Here is a 20,746-nt window from a genome sequence, read left to right as displayed (position 1 = left end):
GGCAGTGGTTAGCACTGTTGCCTCACACCCCTGGGACCCATGTTCGAGTCTCCGCCTGGGTCACATGTGTGCGGAGTTTGCATGTTCTCCCCATGTCATTGTGGGGTTCCCTCTGGGTACTCCGGTTTCCCCCCACAGTCCGAAAATATGCTAATTGAATTTGCTAAATTGCCCATAGGAATGCGTGCGTATTCACAGTCAGTTAGTATGGTTATCTAGCTCTCCAACCATCTTCTACAGCACTCATTCAGTACAGGGTGGAGGAGCAGGCCTGGATCCTGGGGCTGCATAAGGCAGAGGGCAGGACACACCCTGATTTGGGATGCAAGCCGAGGCAAACACTCAGTGACACACTGCGGGCAATTGAGCAATCTAATTCAAATAGCTGCATGTTTTGTATGGCCAAAGGAAATCAGAATTTCAGGTCATCCCGTTATGAAACCCCCTATAACTGAAATAATTTCAGCCAAACTAGTTAAGATGATAAAGCATTATTTAATCGTTAATCTATGTTTTCTTGATTCCTCGTTTTCTCTTGGAATAATTCTCTGCATGTGTGTCACATTGTCACCTGAAGCTCATTTTCATTACTGCCTAAATTCCCAATGTGCTGAGGGTACAGCCGCTTCTGCCTCTGAGGAAGCTGGGACAGTGGGGGTCACCCTCCACAGACAGCCCCCCCTTTTGCACCACGTAACCACAGCCATCAGAATGCTGAGAATTGTTCTTTACTACTCACAAACAATTCGCTTGGCCCTTCATTTCTGAACCAGTGTCCAGTTACCTGTCCTCTGGCCTTCCTTCACGTGCTGCTGAATCTCTTTAGACTCACGTCAGCCTGCACTTTCCCATTCTGTCTCCACTGCTTATAGCTGTATATGAACCAAAAGGCTGAAGACATCAGTATCTACAGGATGTCAGCAGCCACTGCACCTATAGGAGTCTATGATCAGTGCTGACTGTGTGTCCAGTGGCACCTGCCACCAAGAACCACACAGTGCAAGTAATTCTGATAAAAATTCAGAGCTGATTTTACTATTATAGAGAGATGGCAGAGCAGAATGGTTTGAAACCGAACCACTTCCCCTCAGACTCAGACTAAAGAGAGTTAAAACTCAGACTTAACACCTTGAACCATTTTATCACTGTGATTGAATGCAGCTTTTTCACTGGAATTGGACTGCTGCCATGCTACATCGTCATGGTGATATTTAGCATGACCTTACTTTCGGGTGGACCTTTATGGGCTGTCTTCATAAATGCGAATTTGAATTCAAAGCCAGCCAGAATGGCCAGATATAAGCTTGAAGCCATATTTCAATGTCCACGAGATGATTTAAAGCAATTATAGGTAAGTGCATTAAACTATATAAAAGCATACGTTATATGGGAATTTTAAAGATGAGTTGGACACAAAAGTGCACTGTTAATATCGATGAATGAGCTGTAAATTCATGAATGCATGGGTTGATTGTATCATGGAAAGGTTTATTAAAGATTACCGGGCACAATGTGTGGTGTCAGTTTGCAGGTCAACAATATGATGACATCATGTAAATTAACCATGAAAGCAGACAGACAATTACTGAGAATACAGAACCGTGACAAAGACAAAGCCCATTGTCTTATCTGTACTACGCAATAGCTTCACAGAAAATGCTACAAAAATGCTACTTTGTGCAAGGGTTATGCTGCTTTGCGTAATAATTCTTGAACAGGACTGTGACTCCCTATATGTGTATGTGTGCTGTGTTGTGTTGTGTGTGTATGTCTGTGATTGTCTGTGTGTTTGTGTTTGCGAGTGCACGTATACATTCGTGTGACAAGCCGCAAGTCCTCAAATGTACACTGGGTGTGTTCGGGGTGTTACAGAAGACGTATAACCTTTAACTCTTAGCATCGTTCAGTTTTCATCTATGAATTCTGCCACGCCCCCAGCCTTTGTCTCCCAGCTGTTCCAGGACCTTTATAGATTTGTGACTTCATGCTAGACTTGACATGATACATGTCACTCAAACCCATCCCCCAAACTTGACAATGAATGTCATTCAGGACGACGCAGAAAGCATCGCTGAAACTCCTGCTCATGTTTCCAAGCATAAACAATGTTCCTTCTGGCAGAGATGACCTGCTTTGGATGTATTGTACTCAGTGCCAGGCAACCCATTAGGCGACATGGTGTCGACTTAGCAAGACAATTTCATTTGTCTCGGATGCCGATGGTGGGGTGGAGGGGGACACCGAGGCCGGTGGCATTGGCACCAGCAGTGAAGTCTAGGGCTCCGCAAAAACTTTGGTCATAAATGACATCAGACAGATATTTTATAAACATTTAAAGGATCAGAATTCTACTTATTTGAGCATAATGTCTCTATTCCTGTTGCCCTGGATGAGCAATGTGTCATTCGCAAGAACCAGGTTATGGAGAAGCTAGTGAACATGCCCTGTCCGATTGTATCCTCCATCCTCCACTTGAATTACATCCTTGATTTTAGTTTCTGTTCAGCTGCTGTGAAGCTGATGTCTCTTCATCCTTGACCTTGTTGATGTGGTCAGGATTGCAGGTTGTGAAGTGGAAGACCAGATCTCACGTCTCACCAGACCTTGTTCCTAGTAAAATTGCTGTACTTGGTAATGAGATAAGAACATGTATGTCCATCCGACTGGTGGGAACCTCAGTATTTGCATGAATTTCTCCTTTGTCAGGGCAGGGTGTACTGAGATACCTATCAGGAAGAAGATATGAGACAGGATGGTTTCTGTTTCAAACAACAGCAATGGAGTATTGTTCTAAAAAGTATAAATAAATTCAGCAAAATAGTTTTCCCCCACAACTGTGAACAGTGCTTTAACTATACATACAATCATAAATAATGCCATTTGAGTAAGGCAGTAAACTATTATGGAGCAAATAAAAATATGATACCCTTTTAACTGGGAACGGGTGACAACTCTACATACAACCTATCCCCTTTCTGTCATCCCCAGTTGCTCTCCTCTGCCATGTGATCGCAGTGATTCCTGTTTCCCTGCTCCGGTTGCTAGGAGGGAGCCTGTCCTATAGGCAACGCTTTAGGCAAACCCAAAAAACAGAGAGGTCGGCAGAAAGTGCGACAGAGCGGACGGGAGACTGAGTGGGACGCGATCGGGACAGTCCTCCGTCACCTGGCGTTATATGTCAAACTATAAACGGGGGGAAAATATTAAAAAGCAAAAACAAGAAATCATAATTAAAAACAAGGAGCAGAAGTCGCTTTGCACGTAGCTGGTTGAGCACATTTACAGGAGAAGTGGACTGGAAGACTTTTTCAACAGTTTCACTTTGCCTTCTGCCAAGTCACACTGGGGGGCTGCAAGCTGCACGTCGGGGGGCGTGAGCCGCGGATTTCTTTTGGTGAGTTTCGGGCAGTCCGGTTTGACGTCTGGCAAACTCTTCTGGAAATTATAAAGCGACGCCGAAGCTGAAATATCTCAAGATAAGTTTGGAAAAATAGTCTGTACGAAGCAACAATTAGGAAATAACATCAAATGTCGGGACTGGCTGCCGGCGAAACAAATGGGAGAAAGTACATGGAAGAAAATCTCGGATCTGCCGCGTTTTAAAAATAAGCTCCCTCCCATCGATCAGCCCCGCTTGGTGGAGGATAAGAGGGGCTTGTAAATATATTGGGTTTGTGAGAAAGTCGATTTGATCTTATTATTATTATACTTGTTCTTGCCGACATTATATGTACCTGGGTAGGTGCATGTTCATTGGAGACAGAAGAAAAACCAGCATAGAGCTGACCGTGAACTACATCACAGTTAAAGTCGCGCAGAAAACGTGAGCTGGAATTGTCCCTGAGGTTTTACAATGAGGGGCCTGAAAATGTGAACATCCTGAGTGCTGCAGCCACCATGCCCCCGGTGGCCACCTGGTTTGTGGCCGGGTTACCCCCCCAGCTGAGCGTGGCTGCAGTGAAGGGCAGCGGAGCCCCAGCGCCGTCCTGCTGTCTGATTGTGTCCCAGTGCTGACAGGGGAGGGGAGGAAGGACGCAGGGAGAGAATATGGGCAACTCATCTAAGAAGGAGGCCGCTGAAGGGGGAGAGGGTGGTGGGGTGGCAGAGGAGGGCGGACAGGGTGAGATGCGGGTAGAAGAGAATGAGGAAGAGGAGGATGAGAATACATCAAAAGAAGAGGAAGAACCACAGTGGGACCAGGAACTGCCTATACGGGTAGAGGATGATATTGAAGCTAAAGAAATGTTTCTGAACATGAGCTACTGTAGAATGTACAACCTGCCGACTCGTATCTGCTCACTAACATACCTGGTGAAACTGTACCTGAGTAATAACCGCCTACAGACTTTGCCGAAGAGCCTGGCCCAGCTGCAAGGATTACACCTGCTGGCGCTCGATCAGAACAAAATGGATGATCTGCCAGTGGTCGTGTGCGAGCTGGTCAATCTCACCCACCTCTACGTGAGCAACAACAAACTCATGACCTTGCCTGTGGAGATGGTCAACCTGCGCAAACTGCGCTGCCTCTGGTTGGACGGTAACTACTTCATGAATTTCCCTCGGCTCCTCATGAAATTGCCCAACCTGAATGCGTTGCAGCTGGGGGACAACATGCTGAGGACGCTGCCGAATGACCTGTGGTGCATGTCAGCACTGCGCTGTCTCTGGCTCTATGGCAACCGCTTCAAGAAGTTTCCACATGTGCTACTGCGCATGGAGGCCATAGAGGTTCTGGACTTTGACAGCAACAGGCTCACCAAGTTGCCTGAACTAGATCATATGCCGGCCCTGCGCCTGTTCTCCTACGACCATAATATGGTGAAATATCCCCCTCTTGTGCGTGAGGAGGCATTGGTGGTGGGAAGGGGGGCAGATTTATACCTGGAGAAAAGGCAGAAGAAGAAGGATGATCTGAAGAAGGCAGCCCAAACGGAGGCCAAGACGAAGGCTGAGATGGATCACAAGACGTTTCTCAGGATGATGTTCACGAAGTCCGGCACCGTGTCATCTGGCATGGGGCCAGAGCAAGAGCAGGAGCCAATCATCCATGGAATCCTGAAGAACTCCACCTCCTTTGACCGGCGGCCCAATAGCGTGGCTGATGGGATGGCAGAGGGTACGGGGCGAATGAAATATGATGGGGAGCAGGAGGAGCTGCTGTATGAGGACGGCATGGAGTACATTCAAGACCCGCTGGTGTATCAGGGTTCGACTCGGCAGACAAGGCTGGCGAAGGAAGGTGAGGAACCAGAGAGGTGTTAGTGAGGGACATGACCCCCCCACCGGCCTCCTGGGGATGTTAAAAGGCCCAGAACATCAAAGTATAAAATCAGCAAAAACCATAATGCCCAGCAACAGCTATTTGTTTATCGCTATTGACATTATTTTTGGTTTGGTTTTTTTGGAGTTCACTTGTCACTGGCACATGGGCCATGGCGTTGGTCACTATCACCAGGCAGCACAGTTATGGATGCAAGTCCAACCCGGTCCCTGAGCAGCCTGGATGTAAATATGCTGCGCTATTTAGACACTTGGGTGAGTTTGGAGCGAAGAGCAGGGCGTGTAACCGAGAGCTAGAGACGTGCAGCTGTTTGTGTGTGGGGTGTGACACATGATTCATGTATTTTGGATGCTACAAGATTATGAGTATTTTGCCATACAAAAGCAAATCACTGTAATCGCATATTTTATCGAAATTGCTTTATGACCAAAATCAGGTCTCTTAGACTTTGTTTTGTCTCATGACAAAATATCTTACTTCAACTTCCCAGTTTTAGTGTCACCGTAGTAACTAAGTTTTGCCTTTGTAGTACATTTATTATGTACATGTTAGGCCTGAACGATGTGAAATGTTAATCCGAACTTATAATTATCATGTTGCAAGGACCGTGATAGTCAGCTGTGCTGAGATCGTTAAAAAGAAAACATTTTTACTCTGTCAGAGGAAACAACTCAGAAAGCTCTGCAATTTCAAAGATAATTCCTTTTCAGGAATATCTAATATTTTTTTAAATCAATCTAAAGTTTCCTGCCGATGCTTTTGCCGGTAATAATCGTTTTTATCCTTATTGTTGAACTCACTCATAAACAGTGTGATGCACTGAGAAATTAGCAAAAATAACTGAGGAGTGGAAAAGCGAACATGAACTGGTCACCAAAGCCCATCCTTCTTCTGCAGTATAAGAATATTTAAGGTGGCGTGGAGATGATACTGAAGAAAAGCAAGTGATTTGCCAGCATTGATTTGTTTATCCGACAGACTCTATTGGCGGGAAATAGCAAGTTATATTTGGCTATAGTTTTTTTGGTATGTTTTTCACTCCTTTTATGTTTCATAAATAACACAGAATTTCTCACAAAATTTCAAATATCTTAATTTTTCCAACATTGTGCAAAGCTAGTACATGTCCATCCATCAATCCATCCATCCATCCCTTTTCTGTAACCCCTTGTCCGATTCAGGGTCATTGGGGGCATCCTGGAGCCTGTCCCAGAGGCTATGGGCACAAACCCCAGTGCATATCTCTATTCCTAATGATACTCTGTTTATCGGAATGCTATAGGAAAGATCATGGGAATTTTTATTTATTTCACTGAAATGTTGATTTTGCTGGATGTAAATTCTATATCTGCTGATAATGATGATTTGTCTCCTTCAAGCTGATGTGCCCGAATCTCAACAGGTTTGGGACACATCACTGCAAGTATGTCACACTCTCACCTGAAGCTCCTTTGCATTCCTGTCCACTTCCCTGCTTCCTCCCAATGTGCTGAGGGTACAGCCGCTTCTGCCTCTGAGGAAGCTGGGACAGTGGGGGTCACCCTCCACAGACAGCCCCCCCTTTTGCACCACGTAACCACAGCCATCAGAACGCTGAGAATTGTTCTTTACTACTCACAAACAATTCGCTTGACCCTTCATTTCTGAACCAGTGTCCAGTTACCTGTCCTCTGGCCTTCCTTCACGTGCTGCTGAATCTCTTTAGACTCACGTCAGCCTGCACTTTCCCATTCTGTCTCCACTGCTTATAGCTGTATATGAACCAAAAGGCTGAAGACATCAGTATCTACAGGATGTCAGCAGCCACTGCACCTATAGGAGTCTATGATCAGTGCTGACTGTGTGTCCAGTAGCACCTGCCACCAAGAACCACACAGTGCAAGTAATACTGGTGAATATTCAGAGATGATTTTTATAGTAGACAAAGATGAAATCACTTTCCCTTTTCCCACACAGAATAAAAACTCTGACATAACACCTTGAATTATTTTATCAACTGATATAAATACCGCTACACTCCCTGTTGGTATTTTGTTAATGGACATAAATATTATCGGTGGTGAATATGTGTTCCACTGTTGGCACACATTTTCAACTGTAAATTGCACTGTTATGAGCCCCATGTAACAACGCAAAGCAAGCATAAAATGTAAATTAAATTCTATCTCCTTGATGTCTCACATCACTGAAGAAAATTAATTTTGTGTTTTCATATCAAAATTAATTAATTACAAAAAGGGGTGTAGCTCAAGGGTGGTGTTCAGTAATTAGTGACTAGTGCAAGGGTGAGTGCTCCCCCTTCTGGTTTCTTCTGAAAATGTACTTTTCATGCTTTCACACAGGAAGTATAGGACAAAATTTAGAAGGGATTTAGTTAAATGGGATTGTTCCAGTGTTATCATATATATATATATATATATATATATATATATATATATATATATATATAGTTTTAAAATGCACAAATAAGCGTCTCAGGTTTTGTTTTTCAGACACACTGATTGACGCATTACCTTTGGTTTACATCTGTTCCTAATTGTGTTTGCAGTTTTAATAATAAATCATTTTCCCTGTTGTGCTGAAATAGCACTGAACCGTGAATGCTAAACCGAGGTTTGTTCTGATTCGTTAATTTTGTGTACCGTCACACCCCTAGTACTCAGTGATCTGTGTGAATCTTAGAGCTGGTTCTTAGCAGTCTGTGTGGATCTGAGAGCTGTAATTCTTGAGTCAATCTGTGTGATTCTTAGATATTTAATAAGCTTTTAGAAAGTACAAATGAATTTGTTAAGAAAAAGTGTGTGAGAAGAATACAGTTAGTAAGTCAACTTAGTGCAACAGATTGGGGTGACAATATTCTTTAACTAAGCTGAAGAAGTTTCTGCATGAGGAAGGAATCACAATTTACAGTGGGACAAATTACCTACAATTAGCTTTCCTGCTACAAAGAAAATATTAATTTCCACATAATACTTTCATTGTTATTGGATTGTTCCCATGATAAATCCTCATTGTGATATTTAACATGGTTTTATCTTAAGATTAATCTTTTTGGGCTGTTTTCAGAAATGCTGATTTGGCTTAGAAGCAAGAGAGAATGACCAGATAAAAGACTGAAACCATATTTCAGTGTCCATTAAATGATTAAAGCAATTACCCACCCAGCAAGTGCATTACCCTGTATAAATGCATACATTATTTGTGTGCTTCTTTTCTACTTGTAAGAACATTTTTCAAGGCTTTTGCTGTTTTACTGGAAGACCACATGATTGAGAATCCGGGGGGTTAGGTTGCTAGCGGGTTAGGTTGCTGTGCCTGCTATCAGAATGATACCAGTTCAAATCCCATTGTGGGCAGAGTGGGCCTATCAGAAAGACTCTTTGCTCCAGCAACTGTCTGACCCTGCTTTCTCCAAAAATGTGCATCACTTTGCATAAAAGAGTCTGCATTGTAAGAGAAGAAGACAATAAGGTCACAAAAGGAATGCGTTTGTGTGTGTGTACGTGTGTGTGTGTACGTGTGTGTGTGCGTGCGTGTGTGTGTGTGTGTGTGTGTGTGTGTGCGCGTGGGTACATACATCGGTGTGACTAGCCGCAAGTCCTCAAATGTACGCTGGGCGTGTTCGGGGTGTTACAGAAGACGTATAACCTTTAACTCTTAGCATCGTTCAGTTCTCATCTATGAATTCTGCCACGCCCCCAGCCTTTGTCTCCCAGCTGTTATCCGTCCTTTATAGAATTGTCACTTCATGCTAGACTTCACGGGATGCCTATCATACGCACCCTTCCCTGAAACCTGAAAATGAATATCGTTAAAGACAATGCAGAAGGCATCCCTAACATAGGAACAATGGAACCTCCCTATATGTCTCATTTGTCAGGGCACCGTGAATTGTTTATTTTCTTTCTACTGAGAGTGAAGTTTCACCAGGTAAAATGAGACATCGATATTTTTTATTTAAAAGCAACTAAAAATCTGTAAAACTAAAAGTAAGAAATAAACATAATATAGTTTTTTTTTTATCATAACTGTGAACAGTGTTTTAAGCTTGCAGGTAATTATAACTAATACTGTTTTATTAAAGAAATAAACTATTCTGGACCAAATTCATAAAAATGTGGGCAGTTGTAGGGAGGGATGGGCAATATTTTTGATAAATGAATTTTATTTTAAATACAAAATGTTATTTTGTAATTTGTATTTGACACACGTGAACTTTAATAACATCCCATTCTAAATCCATAGGCATTAATATGGAGTTGGTCCCCCCCTTTGCAGGTATAACAGTCAGTTTCTGGAAAAGCTTTCCACAAGATTTTGAAGTGTGTTTGTGGGAATTTTTTGCTCATTCATCCAGAAGAGCATTTCTGAGGTCAGACCCTGATGTTGGATGTGAAGGCCTGGTTCGCAGTCTCCATTCTAGTTCCCAAAGCTGTTCGAAGGGCTTGAGATCAGGGTTCAGTGTGAACCAATAAAGTTCTTCCAATCCAAATTCACGCAACCGTGTCATTATGAATCTTTCTTTGTGCACTGGGGCACATCATGCATACCAAGACATTGTGGACAATTCTGTGCTTCCAATTTTGTGGGGATAGTTTGGGGAAGACCCTTTTCTGTTCCAGCATGACTGTGCCCCAGTGCACAAGGCAAGTGCACAAGGCGGAAGTTTAGCTTTCTCAGACGTGTTAATGAACGTCAGTCAATAGATCCAACAGCTGATCACAACTTACTAGACTTACAAACTCCATTCAGGCCTATTCATGTTTAACATTTGTAAGATGTTGCTGAGTGAAGTGCTTAAATTTTGTTTGTCATTTTTAACTTTTAAGGATCCAAGCAACGTTAGCTGCTGGATCACTATTGTTTTAAATTTTGGTGTTTTGAGTTATTTGCATCGGTGGTGCAAAAAGGGAAATAAATTTGTCAATTAAGTTACAAAAAAACAAAACAAATCTTGTTGATTTTGATATTCTTAGGCTTAGAGAATATACAATTCAAGGAAAAAAATGAAGATACTACAGCAAAATTTTCAGTTTCACTCATTTTTCAATTTATGATTATGTGTCTGTGTAAAATATACATTGTTTTGCAAACTGCAGCATGGTTCCTCTCTGCTTCTCATTAATGAAGGGCTTCTTCCTTGCTTTTTGGGTCTTTTTCTCCTCCTTCTAGGAACCCATTAACAATGTCCTAGCAGTGCACTTTACCCCACTAAATGTTTCTCATTCCTTTTGAAGGTCACTTGATGTCATCCTCCGATTCATCAGCCACTGCTGGCATTAGAAAGTCGTGGCTTTTTGATGACACCTGGCTTGTGTTTTGTTGTTCCCAGTGTCTCCTGCTTCACCTTGTTCTTGTGTATTGCATTCTTAGATATTTTGAGCCTGGAAGCAGTCTGCTTCGCAGTGCAGAGGTGGCAATTTCAAGTCCAGAAAGTAAAAATCCAGACCATGATTTACTTTCAAACAAACCAGTTGAGAACACTGTGACTGCAACTCTTTATGTTCAACTGGTTGGCTGAAAGTAAATCATGGTCTGGATTGTTACTTTCTGGACTTGAAATTGCCACCTTTGTCGCAGTGTAGGTTTCTGCTAGCAGAACCAGCATTAAACCTGGATTCAAAAATGCAGATATTTTTATAATATGTAGTGGTCTCAATTTTTTCCAGAGTTGTATTTAAGACTCTTCAGAATAGTTACTGTTTTGCTTGATTTACATTTGCATTGTGTCTCATTAAGCAGTGAAAAAATGTTGCCTTTATACTTGGCCATTTGAGTCAGTGTGTTTGTGAAGGAACAGACTGATATAGAATAGAAGTATGTGAAATGCATTTTTATATTTTCAATATACAAAATATCGTAAATTATCTTGATACTTTGGTTGGTGGCTGCGTTTTACAGTTTATTTTTGATACACATACAATTAAGGTGTTTTGTATCAAAATAAATTTCGATTTATTTTTGCCCATATCTGGTTGTAGGCGTTTTAATGAAACTGAATGTTCTCTACTAGCACATACAACGTATCCCCTGTCTGTTATCCCCAGTTGCTCGCCTCTACCGGTCTCTTCCTCTGCCATGTGATCGCACTGACTCCTGTTTCCCTGCTCTGGTTGCTGGGGGGGAGCCTGTCCTAAGCAACGCTTTACGCAAACCCAAAAACCGAGAGGTCGACAGAAAGTGAAACAGAGCGGTACGGGTAGTCCGACTGGGACGGGACTGTCCTCCGGCATCTGCTGTGGTCCCCACTGGCATTATATGACAAGCCATAAAACGGGAAAATGAGAAATAGCAGGCAAGAACAAAACATTTAAATTAAAGATTGCGGGTAGAAGTCGTTTTTCCTCAGAGACTTTTCCAGCGCATTTACGACAGAAGCGGACTGGAAAACGCGGACTTTTTGCTGAACTGTTTCACTTTGCCGTCTGCCAGGTGGCACTGGGGGGCTGAAAGCTGCACCTCGGGGGGCGGGAGCCGCGGATTTCGGTTGGTGAGTTTCGGTCAGTCCAGTTAGACGTCTGACAACATGTCCTGGAAATTATAATGCGGCGCTGAAATTGAAGTATCTTAAATTTGCAAAAGTAGCCAGTACGAATCAAGAAGTGGGATATAAAATAAAACACCGGGACTGGCTGGCGGCGCAACAAAGAGGAGTTAAAGTAGGCTACGTGAAAGCAAATCCCGGAGCTGCCGCGCTTTAAAGATTAACCGCGTCCCATCCGCCAGCCCCCGTTTGGTGAAGGACAAAGAGAGCTTGCGGATATATTTGGCTTGTGAGGAAGACGATTCGATCATATTATTATTATAATTGTTCTTGCAGACATTATATGTACCTGGCTAGGTGCATGTTCATTGAAGACAGAAGAAAAACCAGCATAGAGCTGACCGTGAACTACATCACAGTTAAAGTCGTGCAGAAAACGTGAGCTGGAATTGTCCCTGAGGTTTTACGTGTGTACTAATGAGGGGCCTGAAAATGTGAACGTCCTGAGTGCTGCAGCCACCATGCCCCCGGTGGCCACCTGGTTTGTGGCCGGGTTACCCCCCCAGCTGAGCGTGGCTGCAGTGAAGGGCAGCGGAGCCCCAGCGTCGTCCTGCTGTCTGATTGTGTCCCGGTGCTGACAGGGGAGGGGAGGAAGGACGCAGGGAGAGGACATGGGCAACTCGTCTAAGAAGGAGGCCGCGGAAGGGGGAGAGGGTGGTGCGGTGGAAGAGGAGATGGGTGGAGGAGGTGAGGAGGCAGTAGAGGAGGGGGCAGAGGAAGAGGCAGAGGAGGAGGCAGTGGTAAAAAAGATAGAGGATGATGAGCCACACTGGGACCTGGAACTGCCGCCACGAGTAGAGGATAATATTGAATCGGAGGTACCATTCCTGGACCTGAGCTACATTAGAATGACCAACCTGCCAACTCGCATCTGCTCGCTAACATACCTGGAGAAGCTGTTCCTAGGTAATAACTGCCTGCAGACTTTGCCGAAGAGCCTGGCCCAGCTGCAAGGATTACGCCTGCTGGCGCTCGATCAGAACAAAATGGATGATCTGCCAGTGGTCGTGTGCGAGCTGGTCAATCTCACCCACCTCTACGTGAGCAACAACAAACTCATGACCTTGCCTGTGGAGATGGTCAACCTGCAGAACCTGCGCTGCCTCTGGTTGGATGGTAACTACTTCCTGAATTTCCCCCGGCTCCTCCTGAAATTGCCCAACCTTAGCTCACTGCAGCTGGGAGACAATATGATAAGGGATCTGCCCAACAATCTGTGGCGCATGGAACGGCTACGGGGCCTCTTTCTCTATGGCAACCGCTTCAGCAAGTTCCCGAAAGTGCTGACGCGCATGGAGTACCTGGAATCACTGGACATGGACCATAATAAGATGAACTCTTTGCCCGACCTAGACCACCTGCCTGCCCTGCACATGTTCTCCTACGATCAAAATCCTGTCAAGGTCCCCCCTAAAGTGCGTGAAGGGGTGGTGCTGGTGGGAGCGGGGGCAGGTGATCTCAGGGATGCAAGGAAACGGAAGTTGGAAAAAGAGAGAAAGGCTGCTGGAGTGGAAGCCATGAAACAGGCCGAAATAAAAGCCAAGATGTTCCTCAAGATAAGGCTCAAAGGGCCACCAAAGCTGTCCACCTTGGCACCAGAGCAGGAGCCAGAGCAGGAGCTGGAGCAGGAGCCGGTCATACACGGAATCCTGAAAAATTCCACCTCCTCTGACCGGCGAAGCAATGGCATAACTGATGGGATGGTGGAAGGGGTGGGGCTAGATGGAGGAGAAGGGCCAATGGATTATCAGGGGGAGGGGGAGCAGGAGGAGTTACTATATGATGAGGGTGGCAGGGAATAAGCATGAGCAAGAGCTGTTAGCGAATCGGGGTTTGACTTGGCAAACAAGGCTGGAGAACCTGAGACGAGCTATTGAGGGACTTAAATCCCCCCCCAACCTCCGGGGATGATAAAAGGCCCAAAGCATCAAATTACAAAATCACGACAAAACATAATGCCAAGCAAAGCTATTTGTTTATCATTATTGACATAATTATTTTTGGTTTGGTTTTCTGGAGTTCAGTTGTCACTTGGATATGGACATGGTGATGGTCATTATCACCGGGAAGCCCAGTTAAGGATGCAACTCCTTCCTGGGACCCGAGCGGATGCTGGGAGAGCTGCATTTCTTATATCTGGAGGATTTGACCGCTATTTATTTAGCATAGATGTGAATATGCACACGTTGCACACATTACAGATGTGGGAGAGTTGGGAGTGAAGGCCAGGACTTGTAATAGAATGCCAGAGATGTGCAAGTGTGTGTTTGTGTGCATGGTATAACATAGACATAGGCTTGATGCTGTCAATGGTTTGTGCAGATCTCTGCATGTATGTCACCTGAAGCTCCTTTGCATTCCTGTCCACTTCCCCACTTCCTCCCAATGTGCTGAGGGTACAGCCGCTTCTGCCTCTGAGGAAGCTGGGACAGTGGCGGTCACTCTCCAAAGACAGCCCCCCCTTTTGCACCACGTAACCACAGCCATCAGAACGCTGAGAATTGTTCTTTACTACTCACAAACAATTCGCTTGGCCCTTCATTTCTGAACCAGTGTCCAGTTACCTGTCCTCTGGCCTTCCTTCACGTGCTGCTGAATCTCTTTAGACTCACGTCAGCCTGCACTTTCCCATTCTGTCTCCACTGCTTATAGCTGTATCCAGAACCTTCCATGAACCAAAAGGCTGAAGACATCAGTATCTACAGGATGTCAGCAGCCACTGCACCTATAGGAGTCTATGATCAGTGCTGACTGTGTGTCCAGTGGCACCTGCCACCAAGAACCACACAGTGCAAGTAATACTGGTGAATATTCAGAGATGATTTTGCTAGTAGACAAAGATTAAATCACTTTCCCTTTTCCCACACAGATTAACAACTCTGACATAACACCTTGAATTATTTTATCAACTGATATAAATACCGCTACACTCCCTGTTGGTATTTTGTTAATGGACATAAATATTATCGGTGGTGAATATGTGTTCCATTGTTGGCACACATTTTAAACTGTAAATTACACTGTTATGAGCCCCATGTAACAACGCAAAGCAAGCATAAAATGTAAATTAAATTCAATCTCCGTGATTTTTCACATCAGTGAAGAAAATCAATTTTGTGTTTTATTGTCAAAATTAGGCAAAGGAGTGTAGCTCAAGGGTGGTGTTCAGTAATTAGTGACTAGTGCAAGGGTGAGTGCTCCCCCTTCTGGTTTCTTCTGAAAATGTCCTTGTCCTGTACTTCCCACAGGAAGTACAGAACAAAATTATGACACACTTTTGGGGAAAATGAATGGAGAGTAGAATTAGGGTATACCAGAGATAGAATCATGAAGTCTTTGCTGTTCTTTGTCATTGGTTGAGCAGTGTTCTTAGGGATCTTGCAGGGATTTTAAACATGGAACTAGTGATCTGTATAAATCTTAGGGTTGGTTTGTAGAGTCAGTGGCCTGTGTGGATCTTCAAGCTATTTTTTTGTGAGTTAGTGATATGTGTGATTTGTAGAGCTTTATTAAACTGCTAAAATGGGTATAAGGGCCGGTCAATCCTAGAGGCGCCAAAGGCGGCTGCCTTGGGCACCAATCTCTGAGGAGCTACTTAGTTAGACAACTTAATATATGCATTTAAAACCAAAGAGATTAAGACATTCATGAAGATAAAGTCACAAAAAGGACAATTTGGGAATCAGTTTAGAATTTGACTCTGCATACATATATGTATGTGTGTGTGTGGGTGGGTGACCCAGTATTACCTGACATTCTGGGAACTAAATGTCCCCAAAACGTGATGAATACTCCTTTTTCTTACCTTATGGGGACAAGGAAAATCAGTTTTATAAAAAATCTGTGACTCCAGTGAAAAAGCTAAAAATATAAAAACTCGCATTTTGCTTGGTTACTTATGGTTATGGTTAGGGCAGGGTGGGGGTTAAGGTTGTCATAGTTAGTGTTAGCATTTTTCCATTAGAAGTGAATGAGCGGGCCTCATAAGGATAGGTATACCCTACGTGTGTGTGTGTGCGTGTGCGTGTGTGTGCGTGGACACACATGCATGCATCTGTGTGACAACCGAAAGTCCTCAAATGTACATTCGGTGTGTTTGGGGTGTTACAGAAAGCGTATAATCTTTAACTCTTCCTGGAGTTCAGCTCTCATCTGTGAATTTTTATCTCCCAGTCGTTAACTCCCAGCTGTTACCTGTTCTTTATAGATTTGTGACTTTATGCCAGACTTTACATATCACTACATATCATACAAGATACATATCACTCAAACATATCCCCCAAACCTGGCAATGTATGCCATTCACGACAGAGCAGATAGCGTCCCTAGCGTGGGAGCCGCAGTATGTGTCTGTGCGTCTCCTTTGTCACGGCACTGTAAACACTTTAATTGTCACCAGAGGGCAACATCAGCTAGAATGAGACGGGTTTCGAACAGCAGGTTAAGAACAACAGCAGACTTTACCCATAAAGCTTTATTGATCAAGTCTACTTAGAACAACAGCAATGTAGTGCTGTTAATAAAAGCAAAAAATGAATTAAACGAAATATTGTTTTTTTTTCATAGCTGTGAGTGATGTTTTAACATTGCAGACAATCATAACTAATACTGTTTGATTAAAACTATAAACTATGCTCGACAAAATAAACAGGATGTTGTAAAAACGCGGGTAGTTTTTTGACATTTTACGGAAACTGAATGTTCTCTACTAGCACATACAACGTATCCCCTGTCTGTTATCCCCAGTTGCTCACCTCTACCGGTCTCTTCCTCTGCCATGTGATCGCACTGACTCCTGTTTCCCTGCTCTGGTTGCTGGGGGGGAGCCTGTCCTAAGCAACGCTTTACGCAAACCCAAAAACCGAGAGGTCGACAGAAAGTGAAACAGAGCGGTACGGGTAGTCCGACTGGGACGGGACTGTCCTCCGGCATCTGCTGTGGTCCCGAATGACGTTTTATGTCAAACCATAAAACGGGAAAATAAAAAAGCAAGCAAAATCAAGACATAATTAAAGATTGCTGGCAGAAATCGCTACGCACAGAGCCATTTGAGCACATTTACGGCAGAAGCGGACTGGAAATCGCGGACTTTTTGCTGAACTGTTTAAGTTTGCTGTCAGGTCGCACTAGGGGGCTGCAAGCTGCACGTCGGGGGGCGTGAGCCGCGGATTTCTTTTGGTGAGTTTCGGGCAGTCCGGTTAGATGTCTGAGAAGCTTTTCTGGAAATGATAAAGCGACGCTGAAGCTGAAATATCTTACGATAAGTTTGCAAAAATAGCTTGTACGAAGCAAAAACTGGAATATAAAGTAAAACAGCTGGACGGGCTGCCGGCGCCACACCGGGGACTTGAAGTAGAAAGCAAATCTCGGAGCTGCCGCGCTTTAAAAACAAACTCCCTACAACCCGCCAGCCCCCGCTTGGTGGAGGACAAGGGTAACTGGCGAATATATTGGGTTTGTGAGAAAGTCGATTTGATCTTATTATTATTATACTTGTTCTTGCCGACATTATATGTACCTGGGTAGGTGCATGTTCATTGGAGACAGAAGAAAAACCAGCATAGAGCTGACCGTGAACTACATCACAGTTAAAGTCGCGCAGAAAACGTGAGCTGGAATTGTCCCTGAGGTTTTACGTGTGTACTAATGAGGGGCCTGAAAATGTGAACATCCTAAGTGCTGCAGCCACCATGCCCCCGTTGGCCACCTGCTTTGTGGCCGGGTTACCCCCCCAGCTGAGCGTGGCTGCAGTGAAGGGCAGCGGAGCCCCAGCGCCGTCCTGCTGTCTGATTGTGTCCCAGTGCTGACAGGGGAGGGGAGGAAAGACGCAGGGAGAGAATATGGGCAACTCATCTAAGAAGGAGGCCGCTGAAGGGGGAGAGGGTGGTGCGGTGGCAGAGGAGGTTGAGGAGGGGGCAGAGCAAAAGAAAAAAGAGGAGGATGAGCCATATTATGACCAGGAACTGCCACCACAGGTGGAGGATAGTGTTGAATCTCGGGAATCAATGCTAGGGCTGACCTTCCTAGGCCTGAGCAATCTGCCGACCCGCATCTGCTCACTAACGCAACTGGAGAAGCTGTTCCTCTCTAACAACCGTTTACAGAAGCTACCAAATGCCTTTGCCCAGCTGGAAAGGTTGCGTGTCCTGGGTCTCGACCAGAACAAATTTGACGATATACCGTTAGTAGTGTGCGAGCTGGTAAACCTCACCCACCTCTACCTGAGCAACAACAAGCTCCTGACTGTGCCTGTAGAGTTGTGCAACTTAGAGAACCTGCGCTGCCTCTGGTTGGACGGTAACTACTTCCAGCATTTCCCCCGGCTCCTCATGAAATTGCCCAACCTTAGCTCACTGCAGCTGGGAGACAATATGATAAGGGATCTGCCCAACAATCTGTGGCGCATGGAACAGCTACAGGGCCTCTGGCTCTATGGCAACCGCTTCAGCAAGTTCCCGAAAGTGCTGACGCGCATGGAGTACCTGGAGGTCCTGGACTTGGACCGGAATCAGATCCCTTCCTTACCTGATCTAGACCACTTGCCTGCCCTGCGTCTGTTCGCATATGATCTAAATCCTGTCAAGGTCCCCCCCAAAGTGCTTGATGAGGTGATGCTGGTGGGACCGGGGGCAGCTGATCTCAGGGATGCAAGGGAACAGAAGTTGGAAGAAGAGAGACAGGGTGCTGAAGAAGAAGCTGCAAGGCACGCTGAAATGGAGGCCAAGTTGCTACTCAAGATAAGGCTCAAAGGGCCAACACAGTTGTCTACCTTGGCACCGGAGCAAGAGCCGGAGCAGGAGCCGGGCACCTCCCCCGATCGCCAGCCCAATGGCGTGGCTGATGGGATGGTGAATGGGGTGGGGCTAGATGGTAGAGAGGGCCAATGAATTATCAAGTAGAGGGGATGCAGGCAGTGTTACTGTGTGAGAAGGGTGGGAGGGAGTACGTAAGTATAAGCAAAGCCCCTGTCAGGGTTCGATTTGGCAGACAAAACTGGAGATGGATGGTGAGGAACCATAGATGCTTATGTGGGACATAACCCTCTGCCCCCCGCCCTCCTAGGGACAATAGACGTTCCAGAACATAAAAATACAAAATCAGGACCATAATACCCAGCAATTATTATTGACATTATTATTTCTGACTTGGTGTATTGGAGTTCACTTGCCACTGGCACATGAGCATGGCGATGGTCTCTATCGCCGGGGAGCACAGCTAAGGATGCAACTCCTTCCCGGTCCCTGAGCAGATGCTGGGAACTTCTTGCGTCCAGAGATTATCCAGCTTGAATGTGAATATGCACATGCTGCACACTTTACAGATGTGGGTGAGTTGGGAGCGAAGAGCAGGGCGTGACAACAGAAAGTTAGAGATGTGTGAGTGTGTGTTTGTGTGTGTGACGTGACATAGACATAGGCTTGACTGTGTCAATGATTCATCTATTCTGGTTACCACACGGTATGAGTGTTTAGTGTGACGTGTGTACAGAAACACCACAGAAACACATTTAATCTCTTCTCATTAAATAATTGCTGAAGTGACGTTTTCTGCTGTCATCTATTGGCTCAAACCGCTTCAGCGTTTCCGTCTCTGACCTGTGCGCTCGTGGTGCAGTAATCCATCACACGCCTTTATGTCAGACTAATGCAACTCCAATAAATCTCTCTAAACACATGTAGTTAGGCAAAGTGTGTCTTTAAAGCTCTCGGAGTGTGTGATCCTGTGAGTGTGTGTATGTGCTCCTTGGGGTAGGTTCCCTGTGACCTGTTGCAGCTAAGAGGTTGGAAGGTGGATGGATAGAAGAAGCAACATCTGGCATAAGTCTTAGAAGCTAAGCTAGAATTTTTGGAAATAGTGCTTTTGCATTGTATCAGAAGTATAATATGTTATATACGTTACAGAGAGGTTTTATTCGTGTTTGCTTTATGGATCAAGTATGCACCAAAACATATGCTGCATTCTGTTTACCTTGGAGGTCGAAAGTCGAAGCGGGAATGATGTCACACCCCAGTTAGCCGCGTTCCAGTACCAGTTGGAAAGCCTTTTATCAATACCAGGGACCTGTTTCAAACAGCATGATTTCTTGCTTAGTAAGATCACTAGTCAAATTTAAGGTACCCCATTTTAAATGGCCTTAATCTTTGTTTACTTACATTCAGCCTAGACTACCTTAAAGTTATCCGGCTAAGCAAGAAATCCTGCTTTCTGAAACTGGCCCCAGTTCCAGTCAGGTTCTTTGTTAGCTATTATTAGCAATATCAGTTAATAATGGCACAAAATGGTATTTTGCACATACAGACACCTTAGAAAAATGTCCACATCTAGCCTTTGGACACTACTGTGCGTACAATCACAAGACATAAGTGCTAATGAACTGCATATAACTCCAGCTTTCACTTCTGTAGTTGAAGGGTGCAGTCATCTTGAATTCAGAGGTCGGGTTGCAGAGGTTCCTTCAACTTTCCTAGAGGCAACTCTGACTTAAGGGCGTGTTGAACTCAGAAATTCTGACTTCCGAATTCAAATGGAACACACCATAGCCTTCTGCCTGCATTCTCTCTCTGACCATTAACCTGAAAGGGAATTATTGAATTTCACTCTGTAACCTGTGTGCACCATGTCAGCGTTGGCTTTCCTACACACCTCTTTAACTGCCCCCCCCCCCCCCCCCCCATAAACCTCCTGATGCACATCTGTCCAGAACCCAGAGGTGGCCCACTGCGGAAGCAACAGAATGGAGAGATGGAGGGTGGTGGGTGTGGGAGGGTATTTTTCCTTACAAGGCCACGATGGCTTGGAGGGAAGGTTTAAACAGAAGATGGAATGTTACTGAGAAGCCCTGGCAAGAGAGCGGGATGACAATGACACCAGAAGGAGCCAAGGTTCAAAGGGGAACCATGGGGATGGGTGTTGGTTTACAG

At 44.8% G+C, this 20,746-nt stretch overlaps 3 protein-coding genes across 3 annotated transcripts; all 3 read left to right on the top strand.

Annotated features, from left to right (window-relative positions):
• The first annotated feature begins 3,134 nt into the window (after positions 1 to 3,134).
• LOC125751300 (leucine-rich repeat-containing protein 10B-like) lies at positions 3,135 to 15,357 on the top strand. The gene is made up of 2 exons (XM_049029945.1): positions 3,135 to 3,845; positions 12,226 to 15,357. Exon 2 carries the CDS (start codon positions 12,437 to 12,439, stop codon positions 13,625 to 13,627), a length of 1,191 nt encoding a protein of 396 aa, XP_048885902.1. The 5' UTR covers positions 3,135 to 3,845; positions 12,226 to 12,436; the 3' UTR covers positions 13,628 to 15,357.
• LOC125704117 (leucine-rich repeat-containing protein 10B-like) lies at positions 3,839 to 5,262 on the top strand. Its single transcript, XM_048969446.1, has one exon. The coding sequence runs from the start codon at positions 4,048 to 4,050 to the stop codon at positions 5,260 to 5,262; it is 1,215 nt and encodes a 404-aa protein (XP_048825403.1). The 5' UTR covers positions 3,839 to 4,047.
• A 1,338-nt stretch (positions 15,358 to 16,695) lies between the features above and the next one.
• Positions 16,696 to 19,793, top strand: LOC125751301 (leucine-rich repeat-containing protein 10B-like). Its single transcript, XM_049029946.1, has one exon. It carries the CDS (start codon positions 17,666 to 17,668, stop codon positions 18,710 to 18,712), a length of 1,047 nt encoding a protein of 348 aa, XP_048885903.1. The 5' UTR covers positions 16,696 to 17,665; the 3' UTR covers positions 18,713 to 19,793.
• The last annotated feature ends 953 nt before the right edge of the window (positions 19,794 to 20,746 follow it).

Source organism: Brienomyrus brachyistius, chromosome 11 (assembly GCF_023856365.1).
Source record: "Brienomyrus brachyistius isolate T26 chromosome 11, BBRACH_0.4, whole genome shotgun sequence".
Taxonomy (NCBI): Eukaryota; Metazoa; Chordata; class Actinopteri; order Osteoglossiformes; family Mormyridae; genus Brienomyrus; species Brienomyrus brachyistius.
The sequence above is the reverse complement of the archived record's forward strand: the minus strand, read 5'-3'. Positions and strand labels throughout refer to the sequence as shown.